We start from the raw sequence: 21,387 nt of genomic DNA on the forward strand, positions 1-21,387 counted from the left end.
GTTTGAAAGAGTTTTTTTCCCGAGGTCATATTTCTCTTCACATGATATGAAGTGTATTGTGTTTTTGAGCAACAGGTTATTTTTTTTGCCATTTTTAGCCATTTGAAGATTTACTAGGTCGACTTGGTTCTCTATACATGGCATTATGGATGATTACTAACGGATTACTGACTGATTATTACAAACTGATCTTTTTTGTAAATAGTGAGTCAAGTCTGCCTTTTCAGTTATTACCCCATATCTCCACACAAGGTCATCTATACAAAGATGACACTTGCTAAAAGTCACAAACTATGTACATGCTTAAAAAATATAAAAAAGTGTATGAAAAGACATTGAGATTTTACTGTTGCACATAAGATGGTGATGTTTGGTAAGATAAAGGTGTTTGATTATTGCACGTTCAATATTAAAAAAGCTAAAGAAAAATAAAAACCAATAAATACTGCGGTAATACATATAGATAAGTACAGGCTATATGACATACATATATGACAAGCGCTAGTTGAATAATAAAGGATTATAGAATAAATAGTACTGGATCACTGATTGGTGAAAAACAGACAACAAAGGCAGATTGCCTTTCTACTGTGGATAAATATTATCCGTGGGGCTTGAAGCTTGGGTCTAAAGAAAAAAGTCAACACCTGCCGTTGCTGCTCGTCAGACTGCAAAAAACCTTTTCCCTCACTTGCCAGGAGTTCAAGGGAGCCTGAAAAGACATTAGGTCTTTACACAAGTGCATGTAAGTACAAGTGTCCTTGCATTACTCCTGACATTAAGGTTCTCCTAAAGGAGAAGAAGAGGTCAGATAAAAAAAGAGGAGCTGAAAACAGTACAGATGGAGCTGAGAGAAAAATAAGGTAGGCGAAAGACGTGTACAGGAAGAAGATGGAGGAACAGAATAACACCAGGGATGTTTGGAGGGGCCTGAAAACCATTTCAGGCCGCCAGAAACCAAACTCCCATGGAGCTGGAGATAAAAAGTGGGCAAATAAACCCAACACCTACTTCTGCAGGTTTGAAGAGCCATCTACCTGTCACCCAGCTGTGTCAACCTCCCTCTCACCTCCCCCCGTTCAGCGCTCAGCTCATCATCACATTCACCTCCAATAATCCGCCCAACTCCCCCCATTGTCTCTCCAAGACACACGGCCCCCTGCTCGTCCTTCTCACCTCTCCAGGTGGGGTTTCAGCTGAGGAGGATAAAGACAACAAAGGCTGCAGGACTGGATGGCCTTAGTGCCAGGCTCCTCAGGTCCTGCTCAGACCAGCTGCGTGGCATCATTGGACACCTGTTCAACATGAGCCTGGAAGACGCCCTGCGTGGTACCTGTACCAAAGACCCAACACCCCAGGGACCCTACTTTCAACAGGCCGGTGGCTCTAACATCCCACCTCATGAAGGCCCCAGAGTTCCTGGTCCTTGCCTACCTGCAATGGTATCCATGGAAAGGAATATTCCAATCTCTTGTCTACATGCACCGCTATAATCAACCAGAATGGGGCATGACCAGTAAAACATAAACATCAACATCACGTGATACCGACTTCCCCGAGTTGTTCTTTCACTTGTTGGAATAACTCCGTATTGCCAGTTTTTCGTTTGTCCAGTCTTGAAATTTAGTTTGAATCAAAAACAAACTTTGCTTAGTCCAGTGCCGATTGCTGGCCTCCATTTTTAAAAGTGAAGAACGTCTGGATCTGCGTGGTACGTCATATCTGAGCATGCGATATGATAAATTTAACCTGGAAACGATCAAATTCAATCTTGCTAATATTTTATAATTTAACTCGGTACATGTTATATATAGATAGATATTTTCTTTTCTTTAGTTTAGATTCTGTTCCACAGATGGCGCTAATGCACACGAAAGCTGCTTGCCAACCGCCAATAAACAACAGAAGAAGAAAAACGCACCCTGACAACTTTCCGTTTGAGCGGCTACAAGACACCTCAATCGGATTGGGGAAAGGAATATTCCACCCCTATATATTATAATAATAATTGCAAATAATATTTGCAAATGATGATTAATAAATGTTAATTATAAAAAGTGATATTGGATAATTCCTCACGGCACACCTGACAATTTCTCAAGGTACACCAGTGTGCCGCGGCACAGTGGTTGAAAATCACTGCCCTAAGGAACAGTGCTGGCACCGGTCCTCTTCACTGTCTACACTGCGGACTTTTCCCACCTGTCATCTTCCTGCCGCCTTCTGGAACAGGTGGAGGAGGTGGGCAAGCGGAGGCCAAACTGTTCTCATGAACAAAGTCGCCCACCCCCTCCAACATGCACTCACTGCACTTCGGAGCTCCATTAGTGACAGGATGATACATCATTAGTATGTTAAGGAGCGATATTACAGGTCTCTATAATAAAAACTTCCAACTTCCAATCCAAAAACTCTGTACAATAAACATTGCAATAACCGTGCAAGACACCTGTGACCTGGTCAACATGTACACAGCTGTATATAGTGTATATCATTTCTGATTTGTATTTGTTTTTGCACTTTATCTGTTCTTGTGTGCTTTGTACTATATATAGTACAAAGCACTAATAATTGTATTAATCATACATTTTTAGTTAAAATGAAGTAAAAACAATTAATTAGTTGAATTAAATTACTGTGTGTTAACTGTACTTTGTAGAAATTGATAGGACTGTCTCAATTACATTTTGTTACCTCAATTGCTGTAATTTGAGTTGGATGAACAGGAAAAAAATATCAACTAACACAAATATATTACAATGTGCAAACATAGTTTTTTTGAGTTGGGTCTAAACATATTTATTGGATGGAAATTCTGCCTACTATTTAATTGAATTAGTCCAATTAGTTATTTTTTGGAGGGTTTAATGAAATTAATTTGTGTTACCTGTAGAGTTGGATAGACCCATCTCAATTATATTTTGTTTTACCTCATTTAGATTAATTTGAGTTGGATTAACAGGAAAAGAACAAGATCAACTAACACAAATATATTACAATGTACAAACATACTTATTGTGACTTGGGACTAAACATTATAATTGGATGGAAATTCTGCCAACAATTTAATTTCGTTAGTCCAATGAGTTATTTTTTTCAGTGTACTTTTGTGTGCTGCTGTACTTTTGCTGCTGTAAACCTAAAATTTCCCCTTGTGGAACTAATAAAGGCACATCTTAGCTTAGCTTAACTGTTAGGGAATAGACTTTGTGAGTCTTCTTGCCTGCTTGAGCTGCCGCTTGAAGCTGCTGATTGTCAGCTTTGGTCTTGCTGCATGATGACGAAAAACTGCCCTGGTCCCAAACTGATTCTAAAAGTGGGAAAGGAAGATGGCTATTTAAAAGAAAAGCATGAATGCTTGGATATTGTTTTTATGGCCAGTGTCAACAGTGTCTTCAAAAAGTTAAGTCTCACCTTCTTCACTCTCTGCAACAATCATCATTAGGGTTTGGGGACGTAGAGCAGGGAAAGGAGATACTGTCTCATTTGAGCAGATTGTCTGAGGAAGAACCGGCATTTTCTGAGACATATTAACTAACACCTCCTCCTCAACAGAAGGACTGCAGCGTTCTGGGAAGTCTTCAGTCGCAGACGTCCTGGCACACACTGGAAGACTTCTACTGATGATATTACTCGGCATGTCTGCGTCTGACGAATCTGTACAAAGACAAACAAGGTCAGTGATGTGTGAATCATCATGCACTCGTTGTGCTATTTCAACTGGACCCGACATGGGCCTCCTCCTCCTCCTCCTCCCTCGTCCCCTGCTGGTCTTAACTCACACTGCTTTGCACACATTCTATCTGAATTATTTTGATTTGTTTGATTTTAATAATGCAAGATGCTCGTTACGTTGCACGCTCATGTAATCAAATAAGTGAGTATACCGTGAACCATTTCTATTCTTCTTTACTTCCTATTCTACTTCTCGAAGGGCCATTTTCATTCATACGTGGCACAAGAAGCCATCACATCAATTGTGCAACACATCCAGTGTGAGAGCCCGAGCTCAGTTAAAGACCATTATATACCTTTAAAACTGTCAAGCGCTCCCAAACCAAGCTCTTCCAGCAGGTCTGTTAAAGAAACAAAAGTCAAATGTTAAAAGCCTTAATATGAAGCGAAAACTATAATGCAAGGGACTGTCCCACTTACCAATCTGTCCTTCTGTTGGTCCTTTACGTTTACCCTAGTGGAGTGGGGAAAAATATATATAATGGATTATTTAATTATTATTATACACAACCTATTATTTTTTGGCCTATTAAATTGATAGCAACATATTTCAAACTCTGTTGAAATATTGCACTGTATTTTGTAGTTTAATCAATATAAAAAACATTACACTGTTTATTTTGCTGTACAGTATATTGTTGTACATAGTTGTATTATTGAAATGTAGAAGTTCAAAATCTTCAAAAAGAAAAATAAACGTTTTGCTATTGATCCATGGCGTTTCTTTTTCCAAATCGCTCGTCTAAGGTGGAGACAGTCCTTCAGGGACTGATAAGCAAAGAGAAAGACAACACCACCAATGGTCCTCCCAGAATGTATGACCCCTTGGTGAATGCCTTAACTACATTGTGGGACCATTCTGAAAATGCTGATATCCAGAACTCCTGTTTTGTATTTCAAAATGCTTTTATTTCTAGGCTTCCCACATTATTAACTGAAAAAATGAATGAAAAGCATTTGTTTGCCTGCCTTTCGTGGGTCCCTCCAGCCACATCCACTGCCTTCTGAACTGCAGATACAGCCGAAACCCTCCTAGGTGCCCTTGGTATCCCAGAGAGGAGACAAAATGCCAGCACTCGTCCGTGAGCTTGGCACCACTGCTGTGCACGCTCATTGGACAGCACAAGTGGGGAGGTTTGAGTGGCTTCCATCGGGTCGTAGACTAAGATGCCCACGGTGTAGAACACAAAGGAGGAGGGCTACCTTTGTCTCTACAGCAGTCCAGCTTCTGAACTTGGACCCCTTCCTATCCAGATTTCGCACAACCTCCATCTAGCTTGTTATACTTTTTATAAAATATTTAATTACTATTTATTCTTTTAGGTATGTGTGTGTTCAGTAGTGTCTGCTCTTTTACTTGTCCTTGTCTGTTTCTTACATTTTTATTCCATGCTGCTCTTTGTGTCCTTTAAATTGCCCCTCGGGGATGAATAAAGTGTTTTTGAACTTGAACTTGAACAAATCTCAGCTCTGAACTTCAACTTCCTGTACTCTCCAGAGCTGTCCACCTGCCATTCAGTTTTATTTACGTCTTAAATGGCTAATTTCTTGTTATTACATGTATAACATTGGTTCATACAAGTGTAAAGCCATTTAAAGCCGCCATTACAATAAATTCATGAGACAAATACGCTGTCCAGAAAAAAACAATACAAATGTAAGACCGTGAAACACATTTTTTATGCCATAACTATGAAAATATTCAAATTTATTACTACTGAATGCTCAGATCTGGAACTAATGAACTGCGAAAAACGAGGGACACCCGTAGTTACCTTTACACTAGTATTACCCAATATAGTAAATATAAGAAGAAAAATAATCCATGTTGCTGGAAATGTGTTCCTGTGCCAGGTGAGTGAACATTTTGCAGTGAACAGGAAGTCAGTGTGTGCACATTGCAAACGGGACTATGTGCTTTTAGTTTGCTTGTTATGCCGGCGTTGAGCCTACCTCTGCTTGTATTAGATCTTCCTTCTGAGTGTGTCCACTTATGGAATCAACACCGTCTTCATGTTCAGCTACAGGGGAATGAATGCCTGTTAAACAAAACAAAACCACAAGACAGCTGGTTTTGTCTTCTCTAGTCACTAAGCCTCATCATCATCTGTAATTTTCTCTGCTTGCAAGTAGCACATTGTTAACAAGTCAATAAATCAAGCAGTATTAGTGTACAGCAGGGGTGTCCATCACATCAATCATGAGCTACCGGTAGATCGCCAAGTTAAATGGGGTCGAGAGTGTAAATGTTACTTTGTAGATATCATATGACATCAGTCAGTTGACATTAAGCTCCCGTCCTGATTCACTCTTACTCCCCTCACCCATAACTCACCGATAAGATGTCTATAGCTGTAACAAAAGTTATGCTTTCACTTGGTGCTGCCACATAGTCAAGAGATTGCAAAGACATGGGTTTGCATGTGTGTGTGTGTGTGTGTGTGGGGGGGGGGGGGGTCCTCCGGTTACTCCGGTTTCGTCCCACATTCCAAAAACATGCATGTTTGCATGTTAATAGGCAACTCTAAATTGTCCATAGGTATAAATGTGAGCGTTTGTCTGAATGTGCCCTGTCATTGGCTGGCGACTGAGTGTACCCCAAAGTCAGCTGGGATAGGTTCCAGCATACCCTTGTGACACTAATAGGGATAAGTGGTATGGAAAATGTATGAATGGGGGTTATGTACACAACTATTGTGGAATTATGTTTAATTATCTTTATTGCTCTATGGCAGGGGTCTCAAACTCAATTTATCTGGGGGCCACTGGAGCTAGGGTCAGGGCAAGGCTGGGCCGCACCAGGTTTTCCAAAAAAAAAAAAAAAAAAAACGCATTTATTAAAAACAGAAAAATATACTAACTTTTTCAGTGCTTTGGTTCCAATTTTCTACAATAAAAGCTCTGATAAAACATTCCACTGTTCTAAAATATCTTAATTTTTATTTTTCTGCACAAAATAAGATGAAAAATAAATAAACAAAACAGGAATAAAGAAAATCAATCAGTAATAAATAAATATAATAATAATAATAAAACGGCAAATAATAAAAACTTAAGAAACCACATATAGTTGGTGGAGACTTATTGCAAAGAAGAATGGGCAAAACTGCCTAAAGATAGGTGTGCTAAACTTGTGGGATCATATTCAAAAAGACTTGAGGCTGTAATTGCTGCCAAAGGTGGATCAACAAAGTATTAAGCAAAGGCTGTGAATACTTATGTAAATGTGATTTTTTTGTTTTCTATTTTTAATAAATTCAAAACATGTCAAAAAACCTTTTTTCACATTGTCATAGTGGAGTATTTTGTGTAGAATTTTGAGGTAAGAGATTAATTTAATTCAGTTTGGAATGAGGCTGTAACATGACAAAATGTAGAAAAAGTGAAGCGCTGTGAATACTTTCCGGATGCACTGTAGACAAACAACCATTCACACTCACATTCATACCTATGGACAATTTGGAGTCACCAATTAACCTAGCATGTTTTTTTTTACATATGGGAGGAAACCGGAGTACCCGGAGAAAAATGAAAAATGAATAAGGTATTTTTTTCAATAAATATAGTACAAATATATTTGTTCTATATTTATAGGAGGAGGTAGATCCTGGGTCCAGTAGCCTGCAGGCTGAAAAAGTGTGAGCACCCCTGGTGTACAGTATGGAGTAAAACTTCACCATCTTTAACAGTGAATGGACCTGCCACGGAGAGTCGAGTTTGCAGTGTTGTTTTTTTACTTGAACCTGCTTGAGACGAGGAGGCCACCAGGCTCCTTCGGGCATCCTGCTCGGTGATAAGGAGGGCACATCTACAAGAGGTATAAGACATGACAAGGTCACCATGATTTTGTCCTCAACATGAACACATATGGTTTTATGTCAATAATGAGATTGAGTACATTGGTGGAGCCCAAACTGGACTTCCAGTAGCAGGTGGGTAGGTTCAGCAAACCCGGTATTTGCTTGTCAGGCTTTCTGACTGTCATGCACATATGGGTGGTATTGTCCATTGTTTTGGTTGCCTTCGCTGCCGTTTGACTGACAGACAATCACACTGTGCGCCTAGACACTCTGTCTGTTATGAGCTCCTTCATGTTTCACATAAGGATTGTGAATAATGGGCAAATATTTTTTCAAAGTGTAGTTCCCCTTTGAGCCATTGTTACAGGTATGTCACACAATCGTAGTTCCATGTTCCACTGCAAAGATGAGAAAAAACACATACGCCTGGTGGCCGTTCGTCACAGCGTACTCCTCAGCTGATTGTCCTTTGTTATCAGTCAGCATAATATCGGCTTCAAACTGCAGGAGCAATCGCACCATGTTGACATATCCATTGCCGGCAGCTATCATCAATGGCGACCTGTAGGTTTGTTCAGAAACTGCATCATCAAGCCATTTATGTCGTCAACTTATGGTGTACCTAAACATTCAAATGTCATTGTTTAACTCCAACCTTTGATCTTTGTCCACAATATTCACATCAGCGCCCGTGTTCAGCAGACAATCAGCCACTTGTACGTAGTCTCCTTGGACTGCCAATGCCAGGGGCGTCAGACCTTCCTTAAAAATGATATTATAGTCATCAGAAAAAAACATGTCTGGGTATTGGACACAAGATCATCGGTTTTCCTGACCACATGTTCAGCCGTCAGGGTGACTCACCAGATTTTGACCATTGATGTCAACGTTCTTCGTCAAGAGCAAGGCAACAGTGGAGTTGGCTGAGAACCTGGCTGCCAAATGTAAAACTGTATTGCCGTCTGCGTCCACCAAGTTAGCATCGGCATCGTTTTCCAGTAGAATGCTCACACAGTGATTGTGCTGTCTTTGCACCGCCTTATCAAATGAAGGTAGGTTGACACAAATCACCGATCATTAAAATTCATATTCAGCTTAATTGTCAAAGTTTCCAGGATTACCTTCATCAAGGCGGACCTATTTTGACTATCACATAAATTGAGCTTGGCTTTTTTCGCCACAAGGAACTTCACCACCTCAGAATGTCCACTGTCACAAGCGAAGTGAAGTGCTGTCCTGTAAAAGGAGAGGCACATTTTCTGATATGTATATGGTTAAAGCCAAATAAATATATAATCTAAATCTAAATACAATATCTCCCAAAAGTCAATACACCCGTTTACACACCAGGAGGCCCTTTTACAGTACCTGTAAATATTCCCATCTCTCCAACATGGTCTCGGTCTTAAACACCTCCGTGTGTGTTTAAGGGAGGCGTCAGGAGACACCCTGACCAGGTACCCCAGCCACCTCATCTGGCTCCTCTCAATGTGGATAACATTGAGTATAACAGAGCTTCTCACACTACATTTGGATTGGACCTAGGGTTGGGCATCGAGCATCGATTGGAATCGGTTCCGACATTCCGATTCTCCCGGAACCGTTTGTGAGGGAGCTGCCAATCATCCCTCACTGATCAGGTGTATGCCCCACCTACACACTCATGTTTCTATTTGTGTATATAGCTGGCTTTTGTTATTTACACATATATTTTGGTTAGTACTTATATTTGTTTGCTATTTAAGTTGTTTAATTGCCACTTCAGTTAGTTTTTCATATAGAAGTCATTGGTTTGGGCGAGTGGTTAGCGCGCAGATCTCACAGGTAGGAGACCAGAGTTCAATTCCACCCTCGGCCATCTCTGTGTAGAGTTTGCATGTTCTCCCCATGCATGCGTGGGTTTTCTCCGGGTACTCCAGTTTCCTCCCACATTCCAAAAATATGCTAGGTTAATTGGTGACTCCAAATTGTCCATAGGTATGAATGTGAGTGTGAATGGTTGTTTGTCTATATGTGCCCTGTGATTGGCTGGCGACCACTCCAGGGTGTACCCCGCCTCTTGCCCGAAGGCAGCTGGGATAGGCTCCAGCACCCCCCGCGACCCTTGTGAGGAAAAAGCGGTAGAAAATGAATGAATGAATGAATGAATGAATGAATGAAGTCATTGGTTTGGTTCTTAATTTCTCATTAGTTTCTCCTTTCTTTGAGGTGATTGGTCGGGGCACAAACATGGAGGCGCGCCCATGTGAGAGGAGAAGGGGGTGGGTGGTTAACTGGGTAGTTGTTGGGTAATCTAAGTTGTTAAATGTAATCTAGTGTTTAAGATGTATATAGAAAGTGAAACTTCAGTGTGGTACTATTGAAATACTTTTGTAACATAAAAGAAGGGTGTTATAAATGTAAATATGGTACCTTTTAGACATATTGCCTCACCCTCTCATTGGGGAATTATGGTTGGCCCTTCACGGGCAAAAGGGGCTGGGTGAATTGTTGGTGAGGAGGCCTGTTGGGTGTGCTGGGGGAAATGCTATTGGACTGTTTGGCAAAATAAAGCCCATGGTCTGGTGTGCATTTCAGATGCTATGGCTATCCCAGGCGAGTAAGAGGCCATTTTTTCCAACTTAAAATCTTACACCGTTCATTTGTTTAACTTCCAGTGTATGTACAGTGATTGGCTAGCACAATAACATCAAATGAAAAGAGGCGGGGAGTGAGTGTCTGTGTTCATCCATTTCAACCATAGACAGTGTGCGAGGGTACTTGCTAATTTGGCTGAAATTGTGCAAAAAATGAGGATGCCACAAAGAAGGATGCACCACTCAAAGGATTAAACCCCCCCGGATTCACGGTTTACTGCCCCGTTTAGGATGCTCTACACCGGACTTTTCACCCCGTTTTTGATTGGCTATGCTGGACGTCTTTCAACCAACCAGGCAAGCAAAACAATAAATGAGGTGGATCTTATGCCAGTGTTGAAGCAGCAAACAAATGATACTTTAAACTGTGAATATTGTGGCCAATTCAAAATGTCCAGCTAACTAATGCTGTGTACTTTACCTGACATTAATGCTAGCTTTAGCCAGGAAGTTGACCAGACTGTGTAACCAGACTATTCGCTTTACTTGTTTACCATGGTGAAGTTATTTCATGCTGGGCGTTGGACATTCATCTCCATCGCTGTTAATTTTAAGTTAGCAGTTGGATATAATGCTGTCTTGAAAAGTTAGCCAAGGTTGTTACCAATAAATTAATGTGCTTCACAATTTGAGACAAGTGGCTTAAGCTATATTACGTAGCTATAAGACTTCGCTGAATAAAAAATGTTATTGGGTTTTATATCGTCATGTCGTGATATGTACTAAGGTCCATATCGTCTAACCCAGGGGTCGGCAACCTTTACTATGAAAAGAGCCATTTTACCCAATGCCCACTGAAGAAAAATAGCCTGGAGCCGCAAAACATATAGTATGTTTAAAACAACATTGGAGGGAATTTGGGGGTATCAAAGTAGTTCAGATAAGAAAAGACGAGTTGGAGTACTCTTGCTAGTTTTGGAGATAAGCTTACATAAATGTATGTGTAAACTACTGTAAACGTAAAAACAAGTTCCCATGTCGCTGTTTTTAAATTATCTCGAATTTATTTTTTAGATTTGTAGGTAAGTATTACTTGTTTTTCTTCATGTACTGAACTGGATAGCAGTCAGAACTCACTCAGGATGCATTCATGGTCTCAGACAAAGTTGGATTTTTTAAAACTCATTACAAAAGACGTGCATTTTCTCCACTCGGGTGTTAAAAATATTCAAGCATCGCAAAGGGAGCCACAATAAAGAGGCTGAAGAGCCACATGCGGCTCTGGAGCCGCAGGTTGCTGACCCCTGGTCTAACCCAACTGTGAAAAAATAGAAGTTCTTCTGATTGTGTCTAATCTACATGGTCCAAAGTTGACAGTTACTCCCTAGAGAAACCTAAACAGAAATTTGCAAGTGATCCCAAACTTTTGAGCGGTAGTGGAGATGTAAGGAAAAAAGTAGATAAAATATTAATATTTTCTGTATTATAGCAGTTTTTAGGAGTAGACTTTGTTGTCCTCTAAGGTCCCCAAAGGGTGGTAAATTAAAAGGGACCTTACATGGTTAATATATTTATATTATTCCTAGGGCTGTCCAAAACAATGCGCTAGTAATTCATTTTTTCCATTAATTACGTTAAGTTTGTTTGTGTAATTAACAGATGCACACTTCTCTGTTATGATGGCAGACTGACACCATCAATCATCCTGGGAACGAGACTTCCTCATTCTCATTACTTGAACGCAAGAGGCATTTATGGACACTTTATAACGTGTGTGTCAGTGTTTGTAAATCAACAGAAAGATAAAGAAAAATCTGAAATGGATACTCTTATCACTCATTTCGTAACTCTTAAATTAGTTGTATGTACAATTTGCTACATTTAAAGGGATAGTTCGGATTTTTTCGGACACCCCTATACACTCAAAAAATGCAACATGGGTGTCTGCTTTATCAACAAAAGTGTAACATGTAGTTTCCTCTATATTTATTCATGTTTAGTGGTTAGACATTTTTCAATCATGTAGTTTTAACATGACAAGCAGAATCCTTAAAACTACTTGATGGCTTAATGTCAGCACAACCTAATGGGCTCAGATTGGAATCCCATTTGCAATACCTCTCCACACCAGAAGGTGTCAGTAACACATGACAGGCCCTATTCATCAGCTAAGGCAGCTTCCGGTGGAGAAGCATATACATACATACATAATCTTCTTACATCCACCAAGAGTTAAACCATCCCTGGTGGAGAAAGATCTCAATTGGTAAGTTCACTTTCCCTTTTAATTCTGTGATCTTTCTTTTGTTTTTTTAATGTATTTTAGATACTTATGACTGTAATTTGTGTTGTTACCTTTTAGCTAAAACTAAATTGCTGCCAATTGTTAAACACCATGTGTGACATAGTAGACCAGTTAAAGTAAGTTTATTGGTTTATTGGAAAAACAAACAATTGTAAGACAATGTGCCGTTCACATGCCAGTAAAAATTTACTTGTGAATTACAGATAAAGTTAAAAATGGCTGAAGCTAAAGTGGTCATGTTGACTGAAGTGCACGGCACCAAATGTATGTGCAGGTATATGATAAAATAGTAGTTTATGGACGTATATATTGACATTATTTCACAAAGCGGGACATAAATCACAAGTTTCTTGATAGAGCAGCAAGCCAGATTATACATTCATATTATACAGAATGAAGACAATCCCAGCTCCTTTTAAGGTTTTTTCATCCCCATATATGTGTTATCAAATATTAATGTTAATTTGTGTGCGTGTATGGATGGTGTGTTCCTCTATATATTTTCTGACCAAATATTTTTATGGTGATGTTTCTTGAAGCAGTTATTTGTACAATCCCAATTATTACAACCATAGGGCTCGACAATAACGATGTACCGATGGCCCGGGGCAAGTTAAAACAAAATTGGGGCAAGTAAATCCAATCAGTGATATTCCCATCGGGCAAGTGCACTTTGGCATGCCATACTGCCAAGAGTTTTTTTAAAAGCGGTTCTTGTTGGGTGTTGGTAAAACACGGACTGCGTAATTCCGGTGGTAATTTGCAAACCAATGCTTGCAAATCTTGAAATGGACCAATTAGAATCGTTTATTTAGACCACAGTCCGCAGTCCGCGTTTTACCCACACCCGTTCTTGTTGGCGATCAACCAATCAGCGATCGTTTGACTACGAAAACATCTATCATGGCGTCCCTGCCAAAATGGTCTAATTCTTCAACAACTCCTGAAGGTAAACAGCAAAAAGTGATGAACCAGTGCCTCCTAAACAAGTATTTTATTAGCGGCAGCAAATCAAATGATGGCACAGGTGAGTGAATCACATTGCTGTGACAATTTGAAGTGGTCACAATGAAACACCACCGATTAGATCCAATACCAAGTGCTGATTTTGCACAAGCTACAAAATCTAGCGCTTCCATTTCTCTGTGTATTTTTATCACCTTTGCTTCACAAATTATTGTTTGACCATTGAGCATTTTTTTCTGGATTCAAAACACTTTACTAGTACACAAATGTGTCTATTCAATAATTTCATTGTGGTGCACAACTTATAAATATCACTGCTTACTACAACTATGATGTGTAAGGTAGTATGGCATGCCATGTTAACATACGTTTCAGACATTCCTCCAAATACAATGCATCAGTACTATTATCTGATGAATTATCAGCATATTCGGGCAAGTAGTTCTCACCTTAAGGATTCCCCATGGGCAAGTAATTTTTGTTTTTAATGTAGAGCCCTGAAAAAGCATGTAAAATTCAACTGGACATAAAAGATGTTGCAGAGCGTGTTGATTGTGTGTGTGTTGATTGCTCCAACACACACAGAAGAATCCATCGCGTACCTTGAGTGCAAAATTTTGGATCACCGAAAAAATATACCAAGAGCTCTTTCCTCATGTTCAGCTTTTGCCCAAACACCATTACTTAGAGCACTCATCAGGAAGTTTGGTCCTCTTGTTGGTCTCTGCACCATGCGGTTCGAGGCCAAGCACGTTTTTTTTAAACAGGTTATTCGACACTCAAACTGCTTTAAAAATGTGTGTCTCTCACTTGCTTTAAAGCACCAGCTCATTCTATCCTATCACATGAGAGCATCTAGTTTTGAAAAAGATGATCTGTAGATCACAGATGTGTCAACACTTTTGTTGAAACAAAACTTGACACAGTAGTTTTGTTCAGGTTAGTTTTCAAGACATACATGAATAAATATTAGTCATAAAAAAACAGAGTTGATTTTGAATGTTTTGTTTTAAAAACAAACAAACTAATATTGTCAAGCAGCTTTGTAGTTTAGATACCAGATACCAGAGTGATGTTCTGCTTCTCACTGCAGTCTTGGATTTTCCACATACGCTTGAAATTATTTCTGGGATTGTAGAATTACTTAAATACGCCAGGGCAACAAAGCTTGCTATGTATCTCTGTGTTTAAGATTTATTTTCTGTGTGTGTGTGCTGTGGTCATAATTAAAATAATTTCTCGATCTATTTCACAGAATATTGAAGGACGTTGACTGAATTTGGTCCCAACAAGGTAAGATCAAAATAGTGCTGTTGAAGTTTTAAACAGAAATATGTAATGACACCAATATGGTTTAGTTATGAGATGTTTAATTTCACAGGTACCCCAACATGAGATGGAGGTGTAAGTTGTGTAGTTTTGAATCAAACAAGCGGATAGAATCGTTAAAACACTACAGGCTAAAACATGGAAATTGTGGCAGCAGTCAGTCAGTCCCTTGCCTTCACACTTATTGCTCTTGTTCATTCAAAATATTGAATGCCCTATGGGCCGATTTGTCACGAAACCATGTAGAGTTGGTGACATAAAGGGAAGTTCTTTCATGTAGTTGTCTACTATGCTGTTGTAGTTTTTTTTGTTCAAAGAAGCAGTATTTTGACCATCTTGGCAGCCACCTAGAGAAGTTTGATGTAGTTGTTTGCATCTTCAAAAGCTGCTGCTCCAGTACAAACATTTATTCCACTTTTTCATCTCATAAACACAGAAAACATGCCTCAAATTCCCACCAGGATTTAAAAACTGAGGTCATAAAACGCCCCAAGACCACTCTTGGTGGAAAAGACACTTCTGTGGGTAATCCATAGCCTGTGGATGAGGTACCACAGGAGTTGTCTGAAGACGTAAAGAAGACGCTTGGCCATCTCTTCTTAAAGTTCGAAAGCACTTTCAATGTGCAAAACAGATGTATTGATGAAATAGTTGATGGGCTTCTGTTCATCTCCCCCAGTGAATCAGGTCCAGTTCTAAGAGATGTGATTGAGTCTACGTTGAAAAGCCATAAATGTGAACTGAATTTGGCTGTTATCTCCGATAAGAAATATTTCTTATTCTAAATATTTCTGAGTCACATCTTATTAGTACTTATTTGGAGGCAGGGGGGCCTTCCACAACATTTTTGAGTTGTTGACCAGAAGAACACATATTTGACTGAAAAAAGGGGAAAACATTCCAGTATGTCCCAATATTGCGGTCCTTGTTGCGGGTCTTAAATAATAAGAATATTCAAAAAAACGGCACTCGGGTGTAAAAGAAATTCAGAAAATACAGCGCAATACCGGACATTTCATGACGCTCTATCAGAAAAATATTTTTTTCTCTGTACAAGAAGACAGAGTTAGTCTCATTCTGTACATTGACGACTTTAGGATGCAATCCCATCCCGAAAAAAAGGTCACGGCTATATATTGGGTGTTGGAAACCATTCCAGTACAGTTAAGGTCCACATCTATCGATCTAGCAATTCTGTGTAAACTAAGCAGTTTGGATTCCAGTGAATGTTAGAACCACTGTTAGCAGATATTCAAAGCTAGGAGAAAGGTGGTCTTTTTGTTCAAGAGTTAGGAAAAGTTGTTAAAGGGACTGTGGTTTGTGTGATGGCTGATAATTTGAGGGCCCATTCTGTGGCGGGATTTGTCAAAAACTTAACAGCATCATACATCTGCCGGTTTTGTCTTGGGGACTGATCTGAATTTCAGGCTAAAGAAGTAAGATCTGGGTTTTTATTCAGCGGCGAACCAAAGAGCAGCAAAGGGTGCCTGTCCAGACAGCTGTGTCTTCACCAAATCACACACATTGTGTGACTGTCAGAAAAACTTGACCATTTTCTTTTGACATCTGGTTATCCTCCAGATTTACGTGACCTTATGTGAAGTCTTGATCAAGAAGAAGTATTTTTCTCTCATAGAACTCAATGCTATTTGTCAGTTTCCATACAAGTGGAGCGATAATCTGGTACCTGGTAACGTTGCCATTTGAAAATCATTGGGAGGAAATGCACATGACAATTGGTGCTTATTGTGTCTGCATCAGCCATAGGCTGATGGCGTTGAAAGACATTGTGAACCTGTTCATGGTTAACAACTGTTATCTTGACAGCATTATTCGTGAACATCTAAGCAGATTTCTTGAAGCTTTCCCCCCCAAGAAAAGCTCCAACCTAAGCACCACTTCCTTGAGCACTATTCCCAGCTAATTCAGGAATTTGGCTATGTGGCTTCTCTGTGGACAATGAGGTTTGAGGCCAAACACAGCTTCTTCAAGAGAATTGTCAGGGAAACAGGGTGTTTCAGGAATATCTTCTTGTCACTTCCAAACAAGCCCCAGCTTATGATGGCCTACCATGAGTCAAATGCTTGCAAACCATCACTCAAAGTCACAAAAACAACATACTAGGTCTCTTTAGATGTACTTAAGGATAACTTAAAAGTGTTGGTGAGGTGCAGATTCCCAGCTGTCACAGCAGTGCATGTGTGCCATTTAGGCGCTCGCTATGCAGTTGGAATGTTGGTGTGTTGTGGTTCCACTGCAGGTTTACCTGACTTAGCAGAGGTGTTGCAAATAATTGTGATTTGTGGCAAACTGACTTTTTTTGTCAGACTACAAAACGCCCGGTACAGTGAACATCTGAGGAGCTACGAGTTAGAAAACACATGCGCAGTGCGTTTACTTGAGTAAAGAGAGCTTACAGATTTTGACCCTTTGGCCGCATACACTCTAGCAGGAAATCAACTTTGAAGCATGACAATTGCCTTTCCTTTTAGGTATGACATACATTTTTGCACTAATGTATGTGAAGGGTTTATCTGAAATGTATTAAATATTAATGTCTTTGTTTCTGATGCAGCTTTCCCTTGTTGAGATGGGTACCCCAGCAAAGCTGCGGATCATTTTGGAAGATGACAACATTCGCAAACCGGTCCTACCTTCAGGCGTCCCCACTACACTTCAGGACCTTACTGATGTTATTCAAGAGACATTTCATATTCCAGGGTCATTTACTGTAATGTATCAAGACATGGATTTTGGTGGCCTTATTTTCACTTTCATCTCAATTGAAGACGTAGAAGACAAGGCTACCCTAAAGCTTGTAATGACTCAACCACTTATAATTCTCAAAACTCCCAACAATCTTCTGATACAAGCTCTTCTCACTCATCTGGGTCTCGGGACACAATCCTGTTGTCTTCTTCAGATGAAAGCAGAACATTATCCAGGTCTGAGTTTGAAATACCGACCTTTTCTTATGATGTAGACATTGTGCTGGAAGCAGGAAACCATGCCTATGAAAATGATGGCACACTGCTGAACAAGCCAAGAGTGACAAGTAGCGTACTCGAGAGGGTAGCAGAGACAATATTTAGATACATAGCATACCCTTCTGGTGTCCGGCTTTTAGCTCTGGTAGAAGCCTTGGTAAAAAAGTACCCATGCCTCAAAGAGCCAGGGTCTTTTAATGGCTTATACGCTGGCAACAGAGACTCAAGTATAAAATGGGCAATTATCAGACAAAGTTAAGAAGACAACTAGCCTTTCCAGAATTGGAGATTAACACACTGAAAAGAAGAATCTCCAATGAATAAGGTTTAACCAGAGGGATCAAAAGGCCGACGAAAGCTGAAGTGAACTGCCTGCCACCACTGCCATTTGGTGAAACAGAGGACACTTTAAAGGACATAGTAGGTTTGCTGAATGAAGTAAAGAAGAAAAACAATTTCTTCTGTAAATTCACAGACAAAATGTTTCTGTAGATTTACAAGTTCAATTTGCTGCTGCCATCATGGGTTACATCATCCATGAAGATTAATGAGTACGTCCGAGAAGAAGCCATGCAAGCCCAGACCATGACATTACTTCCACCATGTTTCACAGGTGAAGTTGTATGCTTGAGATCATGAGCAGATCCTTTCTTTCTGTAAACTTTAGCCTTCCCATCACTATGGTAAAGGTTCATCTCTGTCTCATCAGTCCATAAAACTCTGTACCAGAATTTTTGAGGCTCGTCTTTGTACCCAACCCAGTAACTGAGCGGCGACATTCAGTGCTATTTATTGTTTAAATAATCAATGTGATCAATAAAACACACCTGTCAGTCATATGCCTCAATACTTTAGCTCACCTAAAAATGTAGTGTTCCTTTACAAATAATAATAATCGTCTTAGTTGTTTATCACATCCAGATGTAAATACCTGGGAAAAAATGATGAAATGTTGCTCTTTTTTCTCATGTTTAACTTTTGGTGTCAAACTCAAATGTTTTCAGTTAACAGCAAAAATAACAGAATTGGCCTCACTGTACTGTACAATACTTTTGGAACCTAACCGCTACCCTAAAAAAAACACAACCAAGCCCCTAAACGGAACGAAAACCGAATACAGGACAGCCGGTCACACCAGGACAAACTAGAACAAAATAATACAAACACACAAAACTAGCCTGGTGCTCTGCATGAAACAAGCAGACAGCACAAAGCAGCTAAGAGGCCCTGGAGCAACGGCAAGTCTGCCACTAGTGAAGGCCGACTACTGGCTGGAAGGTGGAGCACCCAGCCAGAGGGAGCACACGCGGTAGGAAGCTCGCCAGCACACCTGCACCCATTTATTGCTCCAACAAGGGGTGGGGCCAATCAGCTGCTTCCTACAGAGACAAAGGATAAGGCACAACCAAAGTGCTCAAACATAACAATATGCTTTTGAACACATTACGTTTTGAGAAGCCAAACTCTTTACTAAACTGTCCCCAGTGACTAGCTGGAACTACTTTCCCCAACACCGAAGTCCCACCAGAGCTCGGCTTGGGACACGAAGTGGGGAGTGAGTCACAACATGTCAAAAAATCAGAATTATCCCTTTTAAGTATGCCGGAAAACACTGAAAACAAGTATATTTACTTGATGTCTTTGAACGCAACCCCCATTGCTCATAATGACACGCTTTTTATACTGTCATTCATATCTTGCTAAATGAAAGAGACTACTACACAAGTTGGACACCAACTAATATCAACTTATATCCAAGTTCAGTTTAAAAAGTATTGTCCCTTGTGAAGAAATAATGAAATTCTTTGTGACATGTGAGAGGAATACGTTAAAATATAACACTTGCCTGTTCTGCTGGTCAACTTCATTGATATCGTTGCTCTTGGACAAACGTTCCATCTTGGCCACATCACCCTTCCAAGCAGCCTTGTGGATACCTCTCAGCTCGTCTTTCTTCACCTCATATCCAACAGAGTTGACAGAGCCACGGTCTGTTGTGCCTGCTCGTAGCTTTTTGGAGATGCTGGACAGTATTCTCTTCATTTTTGGATAGCTGCAAAGGGACACACGGCAATTCAAAGACGGGATCATCAAAGGCGGACCTCCTTATTGCCCAAAATGAGCCGCCCACATTTAATTACTCCTAGTGGCTGCCTCTGAAATGGAATATACCTTGATATAACTCACTTGAGACGCGAAAGTGGCAGAGTATATTATATTCTAGTATTACAGCAATAAACGGACTACAATTAACTGCCGGACAGTAGGGCGCCATCTTGTTGCAGGCTAGCCACATTACTAGCATGATGCACTTTGTTATTAAAAAAAACTCCCGGACTGTCCATGAAGGTAATTATAGCTTGATATAACCAGTTAAACTGGCATCCGGACATTAACATTTCAGTATTACAAAAAGGAAGGAAAGTTACAACCTGCTGAACCGACATGAGAGTGCCACAGACGTGGGCTCGCTACATGACGCACTTGTAACTTAAATGAGCAAACTTGACAACAAACAGAAACATTTTCAGTTATTCATACCCTAGTTTTTTTCATACAATGTTGTGGCTCCAAACCAAGTCATATTTTGAGCTCATGGCGCCACTTTATTTCCAATCTTACTAATTTCACATAATCTACGAGTGCCTGCTTTATACAGAAACGTACCATCATCTCACTGTATCGCAGTTTTAATGAGTATTTAATAAGTCCAGATATACGTCATCTGACAAGTTACATGAAATAGACAGGGTCGGCTTACTGTCGCTACCTGGTGTCAGATATTTAATCAACTTGGAGGGTCAACAGTAATATATACTAATTTTAGATATATCCCCAAATTAATTTCCTTGACGACCTAACAGAGGAATTTAAAGATACTTTACTTCCGTGTTTACATCGGAAGAAACGAGAGCTCTGGCTCTCCCTTCCGGTGTAGTGTCGCATGTGTCAATTATCGTTGTGCCTTCTGTTTTAATGTTTCATTTTAATTGATGAGGGCTTGTTTTGGGCAGGAAACTACCCGTGAAGTTACCTTGCATTTTGACCAAAAGCTCTACAAAGGTAAAACCATATAAGCGCATTACATTAGGCTTAGACGGACTTTATTGAGTCACAAAGGAAATTGCTAGGTCGTCGTAGCTCAATTGCAGCAAAAAGAGAAAATGCAATGCAATATGAATGGAACATAATACATATATATATATATATATATATATATATATATATATATATATATATATATATATATATATATATAATATATATATATATAATATATATATATAAAATATGAGTAATAGTACATTTACATTCTACTGTAAACAGGGGAGGACAGACAACTGTACAGCGCTACAATGTTGTGAATGAATTATGAGCTCATGAATATCTTTTGCAGATACTTGTAGAGGAGTATTGGAGGACATTTTTAGCTAATTGGTTATTTTAGCTGTTTGAAAATTAACTATATCAGCAAGGGGGGTCCAGCACAGTCCTATTGAAGAACACATTCAGCTTGTTGGCTCTATCTGGACCTCCATCCTGCTGCTTGGCCTTAAAAGTTAAATAAAGTTAAGAATACTTTATATTCCTGTTCTGCACCGAGTTCCATTTTCTGTAGTAGCACAAGCCGACCACTCGGTGGCAGTGTTTCTCTGGGAAGAAACCTGGCAAGAAGCAACTAAAAACGC

The 21,387-nt window shown here is 39.8% G+C and overlaps 1 protein-coding gene across 1 annotated transcript in view; it reads right to left on the reverse strand.

The window, feature by feature from the left end:
* LOC131131251 (uncharacterized) overlaps nucleotides 1-20,067 on the reverse strand; it is a 40,155-nt gene extending 20,088 nt beyond the window's left edge. Inside the window, exons 1-13 of the mRNA XM_078793767.1 lie at nucleotides 19,545-20,067; nucleotides 8,657-8,771; nucleotides 8,400-8,573; nucleotides 8,191-8,297; nucleotides 7,909-8,097; nucleotides 7,593-7,772; nucleotides 7,434-7,543; nucleotides 5,689-5,774; nucleotides 4,156-4,189; nucleotides 4,032-4,076; nucleotides 3,415-3,657; nucleotides 3,224-3,310; nucleotides 648-712 (exon numbers count right to left, since the gene is read on the reverse strand). Of these exons, the coding sequence (XP_078649893.1) occupies nucleotides 648-712; nucleotides 3,224-3,310; nucleotides 3,415-3,657; nucleotides 4,032-4,076; nucleotides 4,156-4,189; nucleotides 5,689-5,774; nucleotides 7,434-7,543; nucleotides 7,593-7,772; nucleotides 7,909-8,097; nucleotides 8,191-8,297; nucleotides 8,400-8,573; nucleotides 8,657-8,771; nucleotides 19,545-19,789 (1,680 nt within the window). The 5' untranslated portion in view covers nucleotides 19,790-20,067. The remainder of the gene's footprint in view (nucleotides 1-647; nucleotides 713-3,223; nucleotides 3,311-3,414; nucleotides 3,658-4,031; nucleotides 4,077-4,155; nucleotides 4,190-5,688; nucleotides 5,775-7,433; nucleotides 7,544-7,592; nucleotides 7,773-7,908; nucleotides 8,098-8,190; nucleotides 8,298-8,399; nucleotides 8,574-8,656; nucleotides 8,772-19,544) is intronic.
* Nucleotides 20,068-21,387: the final 1,320 nt, after the last annotated feature.

Source organism: Doryrhamphus excisus, linkage group LG1 (genome assembly GCF_037039965.1).
Source record: "Doryrhamphus excisus strain RoL-2023G ecotype Guam linkage group LG1, RoL_Dexc_Guam_v1.1, whole genome shotgun sequence".
Taxonomy (NCBI): Eukaryota; Metazoa; Chordata; class Actinopteri; order Syngnathiformes; family Syngnathidae; genus Doryrhamphus; species Doryrhamphus excisus.